Source organism: Chelonoidis abingdonii, chromosome 3 (genome assembly GCF_003597395.2).
Source record: "Chelonoidis abingdonii isolate Lonesome George chromosome 3, CheloAbing_2.0, whole genome shotgun sequence".
NCBI classification, from domain to species: domain Eukaryota; kingdom Metazoa; phylum Chordata; order Testudines; family Testudinidae; genus Chelonoidis; species Chelonoidis abingdonii.
The window spans coordinates 50280001-50299789 of record NC_133771.1 but is presented as its reverse complement, the minus strand read 5'-3'; the positions used below and the strand labels follow the sequence as shown (position 1 = coordinate 50299789).

At 44.0% G+C, this 19789-nt stretch overlaps 1 protein-coding gene across 2 annotated transcripts in view; it reads right to left on the bottom strand.

Moving 5' to 3' along the window:
• Positions 1 to 4920: 4920 nt before the first annotated feature.
• PRIM2 (DNA primase subunit 2) overlaps positions 4921 to 19789 on the bottom strand; it is a 291161-nt gene continuing 276292 nt past the window's right edge. For both annotated transcript variants that reach the window (XM_032806250.2, XM_032806249.2), the window contains exons 13-14: positions 19385 to 19453; positions 4921 to 5551 (exon numbers count right to left, since the gene is read on the bottom strand). In XM_032806250.2, coding sequence (XP_032662141.1) covers positions 5324 to 5551; positions 19385 to 19453 — 297 coding nt within the window. In that variant the 3' untranslated portion in view covers positions 4921 to 5323. The remainder of the gene's footprint in view (positions 5552 to 19384; positions 19454 to 19789) is intronic.

Here is a 19789-nt window from a genome sequence, read left to right as displayed (position 1 = left end):
TAAGCTATTCCCTCAATTTATCTTCAGACCAATCGGTTGTCTTTCCCAGAGGAAAACAGTTGTCAAATTATTGAAGGCTACCATCTTCACCAACACAATAGCCCCATGTTTGCATACACCAATGGCAGACAAGTCACTGAAAGCATTCTATACTTATTCTGTTATATTCTATCTCCAACATTACAAAACAAACCTAGCAAATTGAACGAATTATCACAGTAGTTTGAAGCTTCTCAATTCTTTTTCTTCTGGCTGCAAGAATGTCGTCCTCAGACAGACTAGCATTCAGAGCTGCTGTCAAATTCTCTCTTTAAATGGGCACTTAAATGTAATGTTAAACTGATATCTGTGGAAGACCTTGATTAAATTTGCAAATGGTATACACTACCCCAAATAGGAAGTTTAAAATTAGCTCATTTTATCTTTCAAGCTTAAAACCCAGAAGTGTTTTTAAAGGTTGCAAAGTACCAAAAAAGTTGACTTGCAAAGCACACTTTGCAGAGTCACTGTATAACAGTAAAAGAAGACTATAATAAATAAAATACCTGCAAAGTCCCTCTGTATTAGGAAAAATAGTTTAAATCCCTAAAGTTCTTAAAATTTTTAAATGAATAATATATTTTTTCATTGCTGAAAGCTCATCTTAGAGTTATCTGGTACCTCAGAATCCTTATCTTTTGACTTCATAATATAATTTATAAATAGCAGTAAAAAGTTTACAGAAAATGTTTTCCAGGATTCTTTTATGTGTTTTTCAGTTAGATGTTCCAAAGGAAGAAACTGTGATTAGGGCAAAGAAAAATCAAAATTGTCAATATCTGAAGTATGTCTTTTCTAGCCTCCAAAAGAGCAACAAAAAGGCTTTAATTTCAGTATCTTGCTAGTAACATCACTTGTATGCAGTAATCTGATTTTTTTTCAATAATGTTACTATTCTGATCCACCTGAGTAATCATAGAACCGTAAGACTGGAAGGGACCTTGAAAGGTCATCTAGTCCAGTCCCCTGCACTCATGGCAGGACTAAGTATTATCTAGACCATTCCTGACAGGTGTTTGTCTAACCTGCTCTTAAAAATCTCCAATGATGGAGATTCCACAACCTCCCTAGGCAAATTATTCCAGTGCTTAACCATCCTGACAATTAGCAAGTTTTTCCTAATGTCCAACCTAAACCTCCTTTGCTGCAATTTAAGCCCATTGCTTCTTGTCTTATCCTCACAGGTTAAGAAAAACAATTTTTCTCTTTCCTCCTTGTAACAACATTTGACGTACTTGAAAACTGTTATCACATCCTCTCTCAGTCTTCTTTTCCAGACTAAACAAACCCAATTTTTTCAGTCTTCCCTCAGAGGTCATGTTTTCTAGATCTTTAATCATTTTTGTTGCTCTTCTCTGGATTCTCTCCAATTTGTCCACATCCTTCCTGAAATGTGGCACCCAGAACTGGACACAATACTCCAGTTGAGGCCTAATCAGCCTGGAGTAGAGCAGAAGAATTACTTCTCATGTCTTGCTTACAGCACTCCTGCTAATGCATCCCAGAATGATCTTTGCTTTTTTTTGCAACAGTTATTACACTGTTGACTCATATTTAGCTTGTGGTCCACTATGACCCCCAGATCCCTTTCTGCCATACTTCTTCCTAGGCAGTCATTTCCCATTTTGTATGTGTGCAACTAATGAGAGAACAAACTAAGAGAACAAAGAAGGTCCTTCTTAACATGAAAGATTTCACAGTAAATGTACAGCACATGTGTGAAGTGTGCAACTCCTCAATTATCATTGGTACTATATAACAAATGTATTTACTCAGTCACAAATTATCATGATAAACACATCATCATTTCTACACCTTGACTGGCACAAGAGAGACCTGGGTTCAATCCTCAGCTCTTTCACACTCTTCCTACGACCTTAAGCAAGCCACTTAATCTCTCTGTGTCCATCTATAAAATGCTGACACTACAACTTCCTCACCAGGCCCACTCTGTCTGTCTCGTCTAGATAGACTGTAAGCTCTTCAGCACAGAGTCTCTCTTACTAGGTGTATGTACAGTGTCTAAACCAGGGGTCGGCAATCTATGGCACACAAGCCAATTTTTAATGGCACACTACTGTCTGCCAGGCTCCCGGCAGGCAGCAGAGTGCCATTAAAAATCCTGCTCAGCCTGCTCTTCTCCACCCTCCACCCCCCTCGGAGGCAAGGTTACGGGACAGAAGCATAGGAGTGTGCAGGGAGTGTGCCGGGTCTCCCCAGGCACACTCTAATGCAGGGGTGGGCAAAGGGTCCCACTCTCCTGGTGTGGGAACTGCTGGCCCCTCCCCTGACTTCCCCTGGAGCCCTGTCACCACATGCGCAGCACTCTGGGGGCCAGGGCTGCGCACTCCCGCGGGACAGTGTTTGGCTCCACGGGGAGACAGACACATTCCCCCCTCCCCTGGAGCCATGCTGCCATGCGCACAGCACTCTGAGAGGCGGGGCTGCCTGCTCCCATGGGGCAGCGTGTCTGGCTATGTGCGGAGCAGAACATGCTGCTAGGAGCCTCATGGTAAGGGGTCTGGGGCCGGGAGGGTGGGATAAGGCGGGGGGAGAGTCAGGAAACAGAGAGCAGGGTGAGTTGGAAAGGGGGTGGGATCCCAGGTGGGGTGGTTAGGGGGGAGGGGTCTCTGGAGGGGGCAGTCAGGGAGAAGTGGGGGTTGGATGGGGCATGGGAGTCCTGGGGGCTGCAGAGAAGCAGCAGGGGCAGGGCCTTAGGGAAGGGGTGGGTGGTGGGTGGAATAGTGGCATATCCCCTCCAGCCCCCTGCCCTGCCCTGCCCTCCCCTTCCCTCCCCTCACACCCCATCCCTCTGCCCTGAGCCCTGTACCCGCCTCATACACACCCAGCCCTCTGCTTGACTCCTTCACCCCCCCCACCAAACCCCTGCCCTGACTCTGGCAGCCCCCACACATACTTAGCACCCCTGCCCTGATTACCTGCTCACCCCTTTCACCACCCCTCCTATCTGCGATCGTATCGCCCCTCCTTTCCGCTGACCGTCGTACCACACTTAATTACCTCCCCCCCCTATACCCCACGTGCCTCCCCACGCTCTCTCGCTCCTCCCCACCCCCACCCTGAGCAACCAAATGTTGGGAGCTCCTTGCACACACACCAACCCCACATTCCCACCTGCAACCCTTGCACCAAATGGGAGCTGCCCAGGTAAGTGCCCCACACCCAAACCTCCTGCCCCAACCCTGAGCCCCCCTCCTCATTCTAGCTCCTGGCCAGACCCTTCACCCCCAGCCCTGTGCTCAGTGCACTCCCACCCTCAGCTCAGTGCAGAAAAAGGAAAAGAATGGGCCAGAACCAGGGAGAAGGTAGGTACCCACTGTATGTGGGCAGGGCCGGGACCCCAGACCGGCAGCAGGCTGAGAGGGTCTGGCAGCTGGGATCCCAGCTGGCAGGAGCTGGCGGATGGAACCCCTGAGCGGCAGTGGGCTGAGCCGCTCAGACCCTTGCCAGCCAGGGTCCCGGCCGCAGGCCCCGCTCAGCCCGCTGCCGGCCTAGGTGAACAGAACCTCAGACCAGCAGTGGGCTGAGCGGGCCAGCGGCGTAAGATCAACATTTTAATTTAATTTTAAATGAAGCTTCTTAAACATTTTGAAAACCTTGTTTATTTTATAATACAACACTAGTTTAGTTATATAATATATAGACTTGTAGAGAGACACCTTCTAAAAAACATTAAAATGTATTACAACATGCAAAACCTTAAATTAAAGTGAATAAATGAAGATTTGACACACCACTTCTGAAAGGTTGCCGACCCCTGGCCTAAACCAACAGGGTCTCCAGGTACTACTGAAATACAAAATCTTCAGTTCTATCTTATTTATCTAATTATTAGTATCAGACCTATTTTTTGCAACTTATGTGTTGCTCCACTCAGGCCATGTCTACTCTACTGCCTAAACTGGAACTGCTGTGATTGATGCAGCAGTGTCGATTTAGCGGGTCTGGTGAAGACACGCTAAGTTGATGGAAGAACTCTCTCCCAATGACATCTGTACTCCACCTCCTTGAGAGGCAGAAGCTATGTAAACGGGAGAGTGTCTCCCATCGACACAGCATGGTGTAAGTTGACCTAAGTTATGTCTACTTCAGTTACGTAATGCAGCAGTGTCGATTTAGCGGGTCTGGTGAAGACGCACTAAGTTGATGGAAGAGCTCTCTCCCATTGACATCTGTACTCCACCTCCTTGGGAGGCAGAAACTATGTCAATGGGAGAGTGTCTCTCATCGACACAGTATTGCTGTAAGTTGATTGAAATTACGTAATTTACATAACTGAACTAGCATAACTTCCATCAACTTACAGCATTAGTGTAGAGTGTTCCAAGGCCAAGTGACTCGCACAGCTAAGTCTGGTTTTCAGAAATTACATAGGTATTTAGAGGGCTAAGTCTGAATGAAAGTTAATGAGAGTGAGGCTTCTAAGTGCCTATGCAACTTTTGAAAATTATATTTAATCACCTAAATCACTTAGGCTTTGCACCGCTGACTGAAACAGTACCCAAATACCTTTAAAAATCTCGTTCTTAGTCTCTTTGTCCCACAGTTCCATATCTACGAAACTGGGATAATTGCACTCTCAGTTTGTCAAAGTACAGCTGTGAGAATACAACTCTAAAAGATTGTAAGTTGCTCAGATGGTAATGAAGGTCATATGCATACTTTAAATAGAAAGATCAGAGTTTTTCTAATGATTTGAGTCCTTAACCACCAAATCATAGACTGTAAATAAATACTACTAATTGGAGGTATTTCCCATGTCCCAAGAAATAATATTTCTTAAAAAAGATATATCTGTAAATATGATTTAGGCAGTTTGAATCACTCTAGAAGTACAATTGAACAAGAAAAGATCACAAATTTTTACATTTCAACATATGTTTATTAAGAAAAACACGGAAGAGAAAGCTATTTAAAAATGTGGAGTATAAGGAAAGATGGGTTACACACAAAATGCTTATGAGCACAGAAACAACTCATAGAAACTGCAATATCATTCAAATTTAGGAACTAATTTTCAGTTCCCATGCCCCAAGCAGTTAGAAACTGACTGCACAATGGAACCGATGTGCCCTAGCTACAAGGAAAAGTACCAGATATAATTAAAATTTATGCATCTCTTCTTTCCTTTCATCAGCCAAATTAGAGCCTTACTGACCCAAGCTCTCCAGAAAGCCAGGTGCTTACTCTCTTACTATGAGGGAAAATATTGCTAAAATTATAGGGAAGTAATGAAGGCGAGAAAAATAAACAACAAAGCTTCTCAGTCTTCAGTGAAATACGCATCCAGTCCCTCCAGTTCTGTATCTGCTTCTGTGTTTGAAGAAATCGGAATGGAACATGAACTTGTACTTTTCTGACTACTCGGTTTTTGCTGAGAGTTTTCAGGTTCACTTGGTTCTTTCTTCACTTCTCTACCACCACTTAGTAGCTTCTGACTCTCTGCGAAATATTGATTGGGATGATTCAAAGAAAACCCAATATCATCAACCTGTACACAGAAGGAAAGGAAAAGAAATTATTACACGGTATTTCAAAAGATGAATTTTAGATTAGATGAACTCTTTCAGTAGCATTAGTCATTTAATTAGTTTAGCTTCTGTTTAAGAAAATGGGGGTGTGGGGAAATCACTTTGCTGATACTTGTCTGATTCAATACTATCATGCCAAGAATCTAATTGCAACACAAACCTCCCTCTCCTATATTTTAGAAATAAAACATGATTGTTTTAATATTATTATTAAATATATTATTTTAACACTGTCTTTCTTGTAATGTTGCAGGAACTACAAATAAATGTAAATAAAACAAAGTAATAGAAGTGTGGAAACTACACAGGTTGTTACAATTTCACCTGGTGAACCCATCCTACTCTTTACATCCAATTTTTTTCCAATTTTGGATGGGTGGGCTACAGACTAGGGTAGAGTAAATGGGGCAGAGGGGAACAGAAGTAAGGACAAAGTTTCATGAAACAAATCAGGACTGGCTGTCAATACAAATGTGAGGCCATGGGTAAAACAGTAGATCCACCTCTGTCCATACTCTCACAGCAGCCCTTACTTATGTTGACCACCGACGTGATTTATATATTCAACAAGGCAGCAGGCTTAGGCAGAAGGCCAATGGCCCAATCTTGTCTTTGCTCTACTGGCACTGGGGCTAAGCTGCAAGGACATATGTGATCCAGCTCCAGGAATCCCAATGGGCCCGTCCCACATCAAACAGCACATGGGCTTCTGATTAGTTGGAAGAAGGAAGAGAAACTACTATAATGTGCATTCTATTTTATTTTTAATTGTTTCTTAAAGTCAGGCATGTCTTTTCATTCAACTACTATAACTAGGTATTTTGGTTTGTGATTGCTCCTATTAGTTAATTCTCTAGTCAGTTACACAATCTGAAAAAAAGTTAAACAGTCATCAAACATACCAAAACATTAAAAATAATTTTCTTCTATGGGCCTTTCATAGTCTTAAAAGCAAGCTACTCAGCCGTACCCATTTCACAACCTCACTTATAACCTCTATCCCTCTCTTCAGGTGCTTACAAGCTTGAAACATCTACCAAAAAGCTAGGTAGTCTTTTAAAAGGAGCATTTAGTCAAGTTGTCCCCAGCATTCACCCTTCACCCCACCATCTCTTCCCACAAGCCACACGAAAACCAGGGAGAACAGTTAAAAAGGTCATCAACTTTGGGATCTGGTTAACCCAGGTAGGAGGCCAAATTCTAAAGCTAAGAGCCACCAACTGAGAATTCTTGGCTGCCAATATCCTCCCTTTTTGTACTAGGAAGAGGATGTTGAGGCAAATGCCACAATATCATATGAGAAAAAATTATTTAGGTCTTTATAGGTCAAAATCAACACTTTAAAACTCATCTACAAGTCAACACCAAAGCCAATGCAAACATGTAACACTGATGTAATGTGCTCTTTGCGTGAAACATTGCTGAATAAGTGCCCAGACACATTCTGTACTACTTCCAAATTTTGAAAGGTTTTAAATTAGATTGTATTATAATAATCTAGCCATGATGTGACAAAAGAAGGGATAACAGAAGTGAGGTCCTACATAAGAAAGAAAAAGTCACAACCTCCTTGCCAAATATATGATGAAAAGCAGTCTTAGCAAGTGCTACAGCCTCAGTATGTAAGAGCAGCTGGGATTCCAATATGACTATCAGGTTGAAAATCTTAGAAAAAAAGTAGGGGACATACCCACCTCTCCCCTAATTTGGAGGTCGGATTAATCTCTGATATTTCTTCCAGCTATTTTTCCCATTTGTTAAATTTCATCTCTGTATTATGTGGGTGAATCTTAGCCAGCCTACACCAGAAGGGTCTGAAGAGAGAACTATGGAGCTGTGTGTCTCATCATATTGAAGGCCACTCAACCCAAATCTCTTTTTACTAGCTTTCCTATTTTATCCTTAGAATCGCAGTTTGTTTTTCTGGATAGTAACTCCTTTTTCTCCTTTTATAAAGAATTAGAACAATCTATGAAGTATCTGGTTGTATCAAAATGAAGCTGGAAAATGAGATGCATAGACTGAGATTTTCAAAGATGACTTCGTGATTTACTCATACAACACCCTTTAAATTCAACTGAAATTTGTAGTCAGCTTTGTAAATCTTAAGGATTATCTCTACAAACTTCTCCCCCATTTTAAAGTTAAAGGGTATTGCTGAGTCTTTCTAGAACTTCATCAGCTGCAGTTTGGACAACTCTGCTTTAAGGAAATTCTGCATTTACGATCTATTACTTTTTTACTGCTTCTTCTCAGTCTACTTCCCAAAAAATAAATTTCCACAAGGATTTTTCTGCATAACAATATACTTACTCTGATGGCACAAAAATTAATCTGAGAAATTAATGGCTTGTTTGATCCACTAATACAAAAAACAGAAGCACATATTTATATTTCCTTGCTCTGTGTGTTTAGTCAGACTGCTTGGGTTACTTTAAGAAAAATATTTATTTTGTCAGTAACCTAGTCATTTGAAACTTTTAAAAATTGTATCAATAATTCTTCCTTAAAGGTTCATTGTGTCTTCAGAAGTTAACCAACCAGTAATAGATAAATTGAATTTCTTCAGCAAGTTTATCAGTTTCATTTACAGATGCAATTAATTCAGCATAGAAGGGAAAAAAAAACTGTACATGATGTACTGTAAAGAAAAGTAAAGTTTATAATCTATATTGATCCAGACTGAAGGGCATTTTACTTTAAACAAATCTGTTTATTTCATCTAATAGATGATATCAAACAATTCCTTGAATTCAACATATTTTCCTCACATTGACCTTCACACAAACATTGGTCTCATATTTCTACTGTAGCAAATGTGGTTTTGAAAGGAAGTGAGGCAACAACGTTGCACCTCTGGGATCTTTAGGTTTTAATCAAGCAGTTTCCAATGTCAGCTGATAACAAGGCAGCTGGTATTACAAAAAAAGCCATATGGAACAATCATAGTGCTACAGCAAATGGTATCAACTAACTGTGGTTCGTTTTCAAAAACTTTCACTTAAATGAGATTTGACCACAAAGGACAATGAAAAGCAAACGTACATTTTCCATCCTCCCAGCTTTAAATAAGCAAGAAGATACTGACATTCATTTTCCAAATAAAGTAGGGAACCGAGGTGGTTAAATAAAATTAGAAATAGTAATATTAAAACATCAATATCTGGCAAATTATAACAAAGATGACAGTTACCTCTATAATTATAATAAAATATATTTTTGCTTACGTTTTTAATATCCTGTACTCTAACTACACAGATCTAAAATATTCTGCATTAGAAAGTTCATTAAACAGTTATACTCACAAAAAATTTTTTAAAAAATCAGGCAAGAATAGTAAATATTTACAGGTACTCAGGAATAAAGTTTTTCAAAAAAGACACACTAATTTAAAAATGAACTGCTGTAGTACCAATTGTTGAAAAAGCATCACTCGTGCACATTATGTAGGCATTAATTAATTTACTTTAATTATTGTTAAAGACGTGTTAGCCACTTTATTATTTATCTACATGCTAAAATTGAGGCCTTAAAATGTGTTTATTTAAACTGCTCTTGAATTTTGGAATGCAATCTGATTTCAAAGCAATAATCATTTTTATACCACTGTCACTAGGACAGGCTACCTATAATCTACCAATAATTAATAGTTGATATCAGTGTGGTTTTTCTTTAAAATTATTACTACTTGACCACATGCAGCTCAGACCTCTAATTTCTTTGGTAAGAAAATATGCTTCTCCCAATGTCTGAATTAAATATTATTTCTACTGTGAGTGTGTAAAGGCATTTCTTTGTATTCTGCTTTTTCTATTTGGGTCTACTTTGCCACGGTTTCTCAATTTCAGTCTTGTATATTTTGTATGACTGACTCATTTGGACTTCCTTTAATATAAATAGGGCCCTACCAAACTCACTATGAATTTTGGTCAATTTCACAATCATAGGATTTCAAAAAATCATAAATTTCATGGCCTCGGATACTTAAATCTGAAAGGTCATGGTACTGTAACCATGGGGGTCCCAACCCAAAAAAGCATCATGGGGGTGGGGGTCACAAAGCTATTGTAGGGGGTCGTGGTATTGCCACCCTTACTTCTGCACAGCTGCTGGCAGCGGCACTGCCTTCAGAGCTGGGTGGCTGCACAGCAGCAGCTGCTGGCAGGGCACCCAGCTATGAAGGCAGCACCGCTGCCAGAAGCAGCACAGAAGTGAGGGTGGCATGATATGGGTGGTCCTCACTTTTGTGTAGGGCTGGCTTGGGCTTACAGGTGAACAACATGGGCAACTGCCCAAGGCACCATGGTTGGAAAGGAGTTCCATGGTTAACCCTGCCCCCACCACTGCCAGTTCAAAGCCCCTTTAACTCCCAATATAAGAGGGTGCTGAGCCTGGAGCAAGGAAAGGGCAGGACTGGGGGCGCCCTGGCTGAAGGCTCCTACTGTATGCTGGCCTCCAGCTGCTGGCCCTGGCTGGACTGGTGAGGGACGGGACTTCCTCTTCCCCGCAGGGGCCACTCTCAGGGCCGACTCACCTTCAGGAACCTCCCCAGGCTGTAGGAATTTCTGCCATTTCCGAAGGCAGCCCCACTGCCAGCAGCAGCACAGAAATAAAGATCTCATGGTATGGTTTTGCCACCTTTACTTTTGCACTGCTGCTGACGGTGGCGCTGCCTTCAGAGCTGGACAGTCAGCCAGCCTCCACTGCTCTCAAACCACCCAGCTCTGAAGGCAGCACAGAAGTAAAGGTGGCAATACTGTAACCCCCACCCCCTACAATAGCCTTGGGAATCCCCGCTCCAAACTCTGTTTTGGGTTGAGACCCCTTGTTTAAGAAACACTGGTCTCCTCTGTGAGACCTCTACAGTATAGAGTAGAAGTATACAAAAGTCCAGATTTCACAGGAAAGACCAGATTTCATGGTCCGTGACATGTTTTTCATAACCATGAACTTGATAGGGCCCTAAATATGAATCAAAAGCCACTGCCAACAACAGTCTAAAATGGTAAGTCATAAATGAGAATATGAAATAATTTACTTCAAATTCAAGTAAAAATGCTAGTATCCAAATAATCTGCCCAAATTTAGCCAAGTTACAAGCCTCTGAAAAATTGATAGCATGCTCAGCGGAGGCTTGTTAGAGTCTGGCAGCTAAATTCTCTGAAGATTATTTCTTCTCTGGGCATGTTCCATCCCTAGGCTACAGGTGCTGAGTAAGACTTTCCCTGAAATTTGTTCTCCTGGTTGCTGGAGCCAGTGTGGCACTGGTTACAGAAACTGAGAGCTAAAAGACTGTCTCATCTATGCTCTCAGTATTTCCACTGTTGGTACTCCAGGCACTGTGGAGGAAAATGAGGAAGCAACCTGATTGGAGCAGAGAGGGATGACTAATGAGAAAAGGGAGTATTTGCAGGAGCCAGAGGGGGAGGGGGAGGCAGAAGTGGGAGGAAGGGAAAGGAGAAGGGAAATGGGGAGGGAGCCAGTGGAGAAAGGAGAAGGGAAATGGGGAGGGAGCCAGTGGAGGCGTTGTGGTTAAGAGCAGAGAGCTTTGGTGTGGGGCTGGAGGGCATATAGCTGCAGAGGCGGAGGGAGGCAGTGGCCAGGGGACAAGAAGATGGATAGGAATACAGATGAAGGGTGGCAAGATGTAGGACCCCAACAGATGTCAGACATATTAATAAATATTATGAAAACTGTTTTTTCGGATGCATATATCTGATTTTTGTACAGCTTTGCCTCTAATGACTAAAATGTTCACTTCTGCCTGGTATCCATCCATTACTTTTGCGGCTGACATTGAATAGACCTATTCCCATACCCTCTGAGTGGCAGCTGAGCTCTAATGATCTATTAACCCCCTTCTTATTGTCTTACTCTGAGGCAGCTCAGTTCTCTTTATTCCAATCCTATTCAGCTACTCTGTCACCCGTTCATAGGCTCCGTTCTCCTGTGCCTGAGGTCTCAGACCAAGTACAGCTTCTGCTTTTGTCTGGGGGCATAAAACTTGACTCTTACTTGCCTAAATAGTACTTTCCCTTGTTTTAGGGCCTTCGGCAATACTTTTTCAGTCTGTTTGCAACACAGTAGAACTAAAATGAAGAAATGATAAGAAAATATAAAGACTCTCATTAGAGATAAATAGTAAGCTGGTCTTCTGCAAACAGTAAGCTGCAAAAGCATGGCCCTTAGGCTAGAACAAAGAGTACACAGATTTGGAGAGGGAATATACATAATATATAAATTGGGGCTGTGAGAAAACTATTGTGGGTTTACATCTTCAGACGCCTATCTTGTAAAGTGATATAGGAAAGGAATAGGAACTACAAACTATTTATCCAAGGAAGGGAATACAATCCTGAATAAATTTTAGATACATGCACCAGAGATTTCGTAAGAAATAATGGCCTAGCGTTGCCAACTCTCATGATTTATCATGAGTCTTGCAATATTGGCTGGCTATCTTAAAGCTCCGGCTCCCAGATTCTGGTGATTACATGATAATTTCAGCTTTCATTTAAAAGTAAGTTCCTCACCCCCAGGCTCGCAGAGAAAAGTTTGAAACGTTCCCCAAATGTACCCTAATGGCCCAACAACTAGACATCAAATAAAAAGAACCCATAATCAATTATTTTTAAAATATCTGATGATTATAAGCAAATCTTATGAGTTGGGGGGACACCCTGATTCATAGGTTTTTAATGTCTGGGGTTGGAAATATGGAGTGCATTTATGTAAATATCTTTATGCATGAGATCACAGATGAGGCAAGTCAAAAGTAATTTGAATGGTGAAACTAAGGACCTCATCAGATATCACAAGAAACCTGACTCCTGTAGGTCTGTTTCCCTACTCTGACTATCAGTCTTCCCAGAAAGAGAAATGAGGAATATTGGGGAGCTGAGGATTGGGTAGACTCAGGTAATGTGGAACACTAGATACATCATGCACACTTCATGTTTTGCTATAGTTATGTTTTGCTTTAGTCTCATTTTCTCTCACTATTCTTACCATTGTTTTTACTACACTTTTGGTGGTATTAGTTTGAGAATTCTATGAAGACTATCCTGAAGAGGAGGATCAACTTCCAACATCTAACAAGAGGCTAATGGAAGGGAGGATGGAGCAGTTTAGGATTCTCAGTCAAAAGGACATAGACTAAGGAATCCTCTCTCAAAGGGTGTTCATATTGTTTTCTGGAATACTATCCAATAAATACCCAAGAGAAACACCTACTTACCATGTTATAGCCCTGGCTGGATGATCACCAGGATGCTATGTTTGAATCTACCCACTGGATCCCCACATGTTCTTCAGCTTACTTGCCAGACTCTAGGCACTACCTCTGGGTGCTGACTCCCTCTTTAACACACCTGTCCTTTGGGAAAATGGCACCCTGGGTGAACTTGCATTTTGGTGCTCCTGGCCCCAGTGGGTGCCCTCCTTTTGCCCCTGGCTCCCCATGGGCTCCCCACCCTCTGTTCCCCTAACCCCTGCACTGTGCCCCCTTTGCCCCAATGCTGCTCCCCTACTCCTGCATCATTAATCCCTATAACCCCTTCACTCCCAACCTATGCCCTCCCTCATGTGCATTAACCCCTACCTAACTGTGCTACCTTCACCTAACCCCTGCATTCCCCTCCTGCGCCCCAACTTCTGCAGTGTGTCCCATCATTCCTACCCCCTGGCCTCCCCTCCTGTGCCCCTAACCCCTGCACTGTGCCCCTCCACCCCAACCCTTGCACTCCCCTCCTGTGCCCATAACCCTGCACTGTGTCCCTCCACCCCAACCCCTGCACTCCCCTCCTGTGTCCCTAATTCCTGTACTGTGCCCCTCCACTCCAAACCCTGGACCCCTGTCCTGTGCCTGTAACGCCTACACTGTGCCCCCTTCACTCCTATCCCCTGCACTCCCCTCCTGTGCCCGTATCCCCTGCACTGTGCCCCCTTCACTCCTACCCCCTGCACTCCCCTCCTACGCCCATAACCCCTGCACTGTGCCCCCTTCACTCCTACCCCTGCATTCCTCTCCTGTGCCCTAACTCCTGTACTGTGCCCCCTTCACTCCTACCCCCTGCACTTCCCTCCTGTGCCCATAACGCTGCACTGTACCCCCTTCACTCCTACCCCCGGCACTCCCCCCCTGTGCCCATTACCCTGCACTGTACCCCCTTCACTCCTACCCCTGCATTCCTCTCCTGTGCCCCTAATCCCTGCACTGTGCCCCCTTCACTCCTACCTCCTGAACTCCCCTCCTGCGCCCCAACCCCTGCCTTGTGCCCCTTCATCCCAACCCCTGCTCCCACCTGTGCCCCTCACCCCTTCACTATGCCCCCTTTGCCCCTAACCCCTGCACTCCCCTCCTGCACCCCTTACCCCTGCACTGTGCATGCCCCCTTCACATCAACCTCTACCCCCCTCCTGCACCCCAATATCTGTCCCTCCTGCATCCACGTCACTTTCCCTACCTGGGCTGTGTAAGGGGAAGGCAGGAGAGCAGCAGCTTCTGATGCTCACATCACAGCACAGCCTCGGTGGGGAAAGTGACCCGGATGCAGGAAGCCCTGGGGTGGGTGTTGCGGGGACAGTGTGTGTGCGCCTGAGTGAGTGTCGAGTGCACTGTCTCTTTAAGAAAGCACCCAGGGTCAGGCGTCTGAGGGCGTGTTCAGACACAAGCAGTTGCCACCAGACCCAGAGAGTCAGCAGCACACATCGATTCCCCCGTCCAGTCAGCTCAGCTCAGCAGAGACTAGGTACATGGGTGGGGCAGAGGGGGCACCCCGACATCAGCCCCCTCCCCACCACCACAGCAGACAGGAGGACACTGTCAGTCAGGAGTGGCGAGGGGCTCAGGGAGGAGGGGCGGAGAGGAGAGAAACAGGAGCAGCAGCTGCACATAGCAGTGGAGAAATGGGGGAGGAGGGCCACCCCTGCTCGGGAGGAATCATCTGGCTCAGCTGGCTGTCCAACTGCCCCCCCTGCAGCTCAGGTACCTCCCCCGGCTCCAGACGCTGCTGCTCTTCCTGCCACCTCCATCACGGCAGGTAAGGGAATCGGCAAACCCACCATATGGTGACTTCTTTGGTGGGCTGCTCTGGGCGACCGCCCTTACAGCCCACCCCAAAGGATAGCCCTATGCCTTCCTAAGATAAGGGCCTCTGCAGTCCAACTACCTAGGGCCTGAACCTAGTGCAGAACTCCTCAGAGTTCAAAGCGATGGACTATCTGGACTACTTTGTGATAGTTAAAGCAAGTAACACAGGAATTTCTAAACCAATCACATGAGATACACAGATCTACAGAAAAATTACACAAAACCTGCATGTAAAACCCTTCCTTCAGTGTCCTCACCACTTTGAACGACCATTGGGTTTTGGTCAGTCCTTTTGGTGTCTCAGCACCCTCCTGCCCATTCTTGCCTTTTTGTTCTGGTCAGTGAGAGTCCCTGCTAAGAACAGAACTTGTCCTTTTTAATAAAATTCCAGATCTCCATGTCAGATGACACCCTGAGTGGCTTCGAGTCCCTAGTCAGGGGATTTCTTGCTTGGTTACAGCCCACCTTAAGTCTATTCTAGGAACGCTGTTTCCCCTATGTAGCAGCCACATCATTGTTCTACGGTCCTTCCGTAGGGCGCACAGTCTCTTCTAACGCCTCTTAGATATTCTAGTTCAGGGGTTCTCAATCTTTTTCTGAGGCCCCCACTCAACATGCTATAAAACTGTAGGGCCCAGTGGCGGGTGGAGGAGGGGCTTTGGGGAAGGAGCCTTGGATACAGCTATAGTCTGACTTCTATTGGGAGTGGGAGGAAGGGACAAGTGGGGCTCGAGCCACATCCATATGGTGGGGTCCAGGGAGGGAGTGCCACCTCCACCTCCTGCCTCACCTCAGCAGGTCATCCAGTCTGTCTGGATTGGGGCGGGGGGGACGCGCGGTGGCCGCCTGCATTCAACGATTATAACAACTCAAATGTGAGGGGCTTAGCTCAAAAAGTTTGAAAACAGGTTAGGGTGCAAGGAGGGGGTAGCTAGTGGCTGTGTGCAGACAGGGGGTAGCTCAGGGTGCAAAGAGGGGGTTGCTGGGGCTGTGTGCACACAGGGAGTGGCTGTGAGTGCAGAGAGAGAGAGGTGGCTAGGGGCTGTGTGCAGGCACGGGGTAGTTCAGGGTGCAGGGAGGTGGGTAGCTGGGGCTGTGTGCAGGCAGGGGGTAGCTGAGGCTGTGTGCACATGGGGTGGCTGTAGGACCAGGGAAAAGGGTAGCTGGCACTGTATGCAGGCAGGACATAGTTCAGGGTACAGGGAGAGAGGTATTAGGGGCTGTGTGCTGGGAGGACTGCCCTCTAGTCTCTGTTCCCAGAGGGGTCTGCCAGCCATGGAGCTGGGTCTTCTCACCCAGTGGGCTCTTACTGGCTGCCTCTGTGGGAACAAAGGGGCTGGGAGCTGAGGAACAGCTTCAATCTGGGACACCAGCAGGAGTGGAGGGAATGCTGCCACTGCCTGCTCCATAGCACCAGCCAGAGCAGCAGCTGCTTCGCACTGCCTGGCTCTGGCTTCCTGCCTCCGACCTGGCTGAGGGTAGGGGAGGGGGAGGTGTGCAGCTGTCCCCTGGACTGCCATGCGCTTGTGTTGCAGTTTGGGGTGGGCAATGCCTTCCATGTCCCCAACTCTTCCCATGGGCTCAGGGCTTCTGCCCCACAGGAAGGACCAGGGTTCAGGGCTCTGGGCTTCAGCCCTGTGGGTGGTGCCAGGAATTGGAGCTGCAGCCCCACGGGGGGTGCCAGGGATCGGGGCTTCAGCCCTGTGGCCCCTTTGAAAGGGCTTACAGACCCCCGGAGGGCCACAAAGCCCCGGTTGAAAACTATTGTTCTAGTCCATTTTTGAAGTTAAAAAGGGAAAAGTAAAGGTGCAGTACAATTTACAATCAAAATGGCATTCACAAAACAGAATGAAATCTGCAGACTAATAGAGACATATGTAGACACGCACTAATTTGTCACAGACCACAAAAGAATTTAAGAGACCGAAGGTGACAGACAGCCAATATATTTATTTAAATAATTACTTCCCTGGTAAACTTTCTATATTATAGGTGCAGACACTAAGATAAAGCCAGGGGTTGACATTAATGTATGATTGGATAATGTAAGTATGTAATCTACCATAAAATATGACGGGAAAGTAAAATAGTGTTAACAAGCAGGTATAAAAACTTAGCTTTGAGAGAAAGAGAAACTTGGAACACAGGGACACTTGCAAGCCTGTTCTCCAGAGCATCAATGTATTAACCTTTTCCTTTTTGTGCTGTGCTGTCTTGTCTAACAAACACCAATTTAGCTTGGTTACTGATCAGTGAGGTGTCAGATAATCTAAATCGAACCCTAACACACTGTACAAAAATTATACCACTACAGGATTATGAAGTATTAGTATTGTCCACCAGTGCTTGGAACTTTATGGAAGTCATTTAATCCCTTTTCAAAGGCCATTAAAGAGGAAAAGATATTTCAAAGTAGCAACTCGGTGAACAGCCAATTCAGGACTCATTAAGCCATTCTTTTAGCAGTGCAATAAGAATTTAATCCATTAATTTTACAAAACAGAATTATCTAATTAACAAAAAATTTAATCCACCCGCATGGGCTTCATATCCCAGTAGACTAAAACATTAAACCAATGTAACTACCGAAATCAGTTTCCTTCCTGATGCTGATGACTAGAACAGCAATAAAATCTGGTGACTTCATACACATGGAATAAAAAGACATACATGTCAGTCAGACTTTGCAGTGGGGCATTATGACCCAGGGACTTCTTGGTACCCACTGCCAGAGGGCACAGGGGTGCATAGAGTTGCAGAGATCCCCTGAGTCTGGTCTCTACCATAAATGTTCATTGAAGAATGTCACATAAGGTCCCTACTGAAAGCTTTTGTGTCACACAGATCATCACAACTACTGCAAAGTGTATGTACGGATAATATTTAAGGAGTTATGTATAGATACTAAAAATCATGTTCTTAAGGTCTGTGAGTTGCGGCTGGTCACCAGAAGATGAAAAAGTTTCTTTCAGGCAAGAGATGCTTATCTACCTGTCTGACTATATGTAAATTGGTATTGTATACTTCACAATAAATGCCAATTTACAGTTTGAGCAAAATGCTAATCAAATGCTAATCAAGTGATTGGAATGTCTCCAAGGGAGATTCTATATAGGAATAAAGAAGCAGTAAGGGGGATTCTGTTTACAAGTGAATCCAATGGATGTCTGGAACTACATTTGGGGTGCAAAGGCACATGCAGGTATCTTCATGCAGAGGACAAGCGGCGAACTGACTTGTCTTATGAATGGAGAATCACACCTAGTCTGGCTGGTTAACTTTGGGAGAAAAGCTAACTTTTATTAGACAGGAGAATGTCTCGTTAGTTAAGTTCAGGCTCTAAAAAGCATGTTATGATTTTATTTTATATATAACCACTTGTTCTTCTCAAGTCCCTGTTCTTTGTTAAACTAACTTTGACTTGTTTTCACTATAAGCAAATCTTAGGTCTCATGTCCCTGCTGCTCCTAGGCAGAGGTGCAGTGGCCTCTGACCACAGGCGCCACCCCTACAGCTCCCATTGGTCATGGGTCTCGGTCAATGGTAGCTGCGGAGCCAGCACTCGGGGTGGAGACAGCATGCAGAGCCACCCTGCTGTGCCTCCACCTAGGAGCAGCAGGGACATGTCGTCGCTTCCATAGAGCCACCCAAGTTGAGCGCCACCTGAATCTGGCAGTCTGCACCCCCTCCTGTGCCCCAGCCCCCTGCCTCAAGGCCCCTCTCACACCGAAACTCCCTTTCAGAACCCATGCCCTGCACCCCAACCCCCAAATCTGAGTGCCCTCCCACACCCAAACTCCCTCCCTTCCTCTTAGTAAGCAGGAATTTTTTACTAACTGGCATTCCCCATTCCTTCAACATGCTGGATAACAAAGCTTTTACTGTATTTGAATGACATCTTTGTCCTAGAGAGGAAGGATGGGCACTATCGTAGGACCTGTGAGACCTGGGTTTAAGGCCCTGTTCTGCCACCTAGCTTCTCTGTGCCTCAGTTCCCCATATGTAAAATGGAAGATGATAGTATGACTCTACCACATAATATAAATACTTTAAAAGACTATGAGGTGCTACAGTGATTGGTGCCTTATAAGCACATAAAATAGACACTTTCCAGTTTTTAATTTTTTTTCATATTCTTTATAATAAAATTCAGTAATTATAGGAGATGATCTAAGCAAAGAGAAAATTTTCTCATCGTCAATGTTTTCAATTTGTCTTAAGTCAAAAACTAATCACATAATTAAAAAGATTAAAAACTCACCAAGCTGAGAAAGAAAATTAGGTAGGAAGTCATGAAATGATTGGTCATCATAAATTAAAGATACCAACTATGTTTATATGTGATGAAATATGTTAAAAAACAAAAGGCTAAAACAAGTTTTCGCTGGTGGTTACAGTTTTAGTTGCATCCACTACAAATTTCATTAGGCATTTTTCTTTAAAACAAAGAGAACAGACAACTTTAGCGCTTGTGATAATGTTAAAAAATACTGACTTTTCAGAAACAAGCATTTTGTTTTGTTAAAATACAAAGCAGAAAGGCTTATACTAATTAACTCATTAAAATTAACAAGATTTGACAACCAATGATGGATGTGATAACTGTAAAGAGCCTCTGGAGTTTCATGCATGATTTCCAGGGCCCTTTCTAGAGACAAAGGCACCCTGCTTATTGTGCAATAAAAATTAAATATGTACTTACATCATGTGTCAACTGGAAGTATTTCTGACAGGCCAGCTGGTAATGCATACCTTTCACTAACTCCAAAATCTATTAAAAAAAAAAAAAAAAAAAAAAAAAAAGAGTAATCAGAAGTAGCATTCATTCAGAACTGAAGAATTCAACACCAACGTTTTATCATTGACCTTTATAAGATACCTCACAACAGACAGGCATATAATGCAAGAAAGTATATTGCACACGACACCTCTGTCACCTGTGTATTGTAATAATTTTGGCTGTGTTCCATCATACCCTGGTTGCTTAGATATACATTAGTAGCATTAAAAACAAAACAATCACAGACAGAAAGATGTTCTAGTGATTTCAGCACATTTAAGAGCAGGAATAAGATGAAAATATATCCTCATGTTTTATTTCTGACTG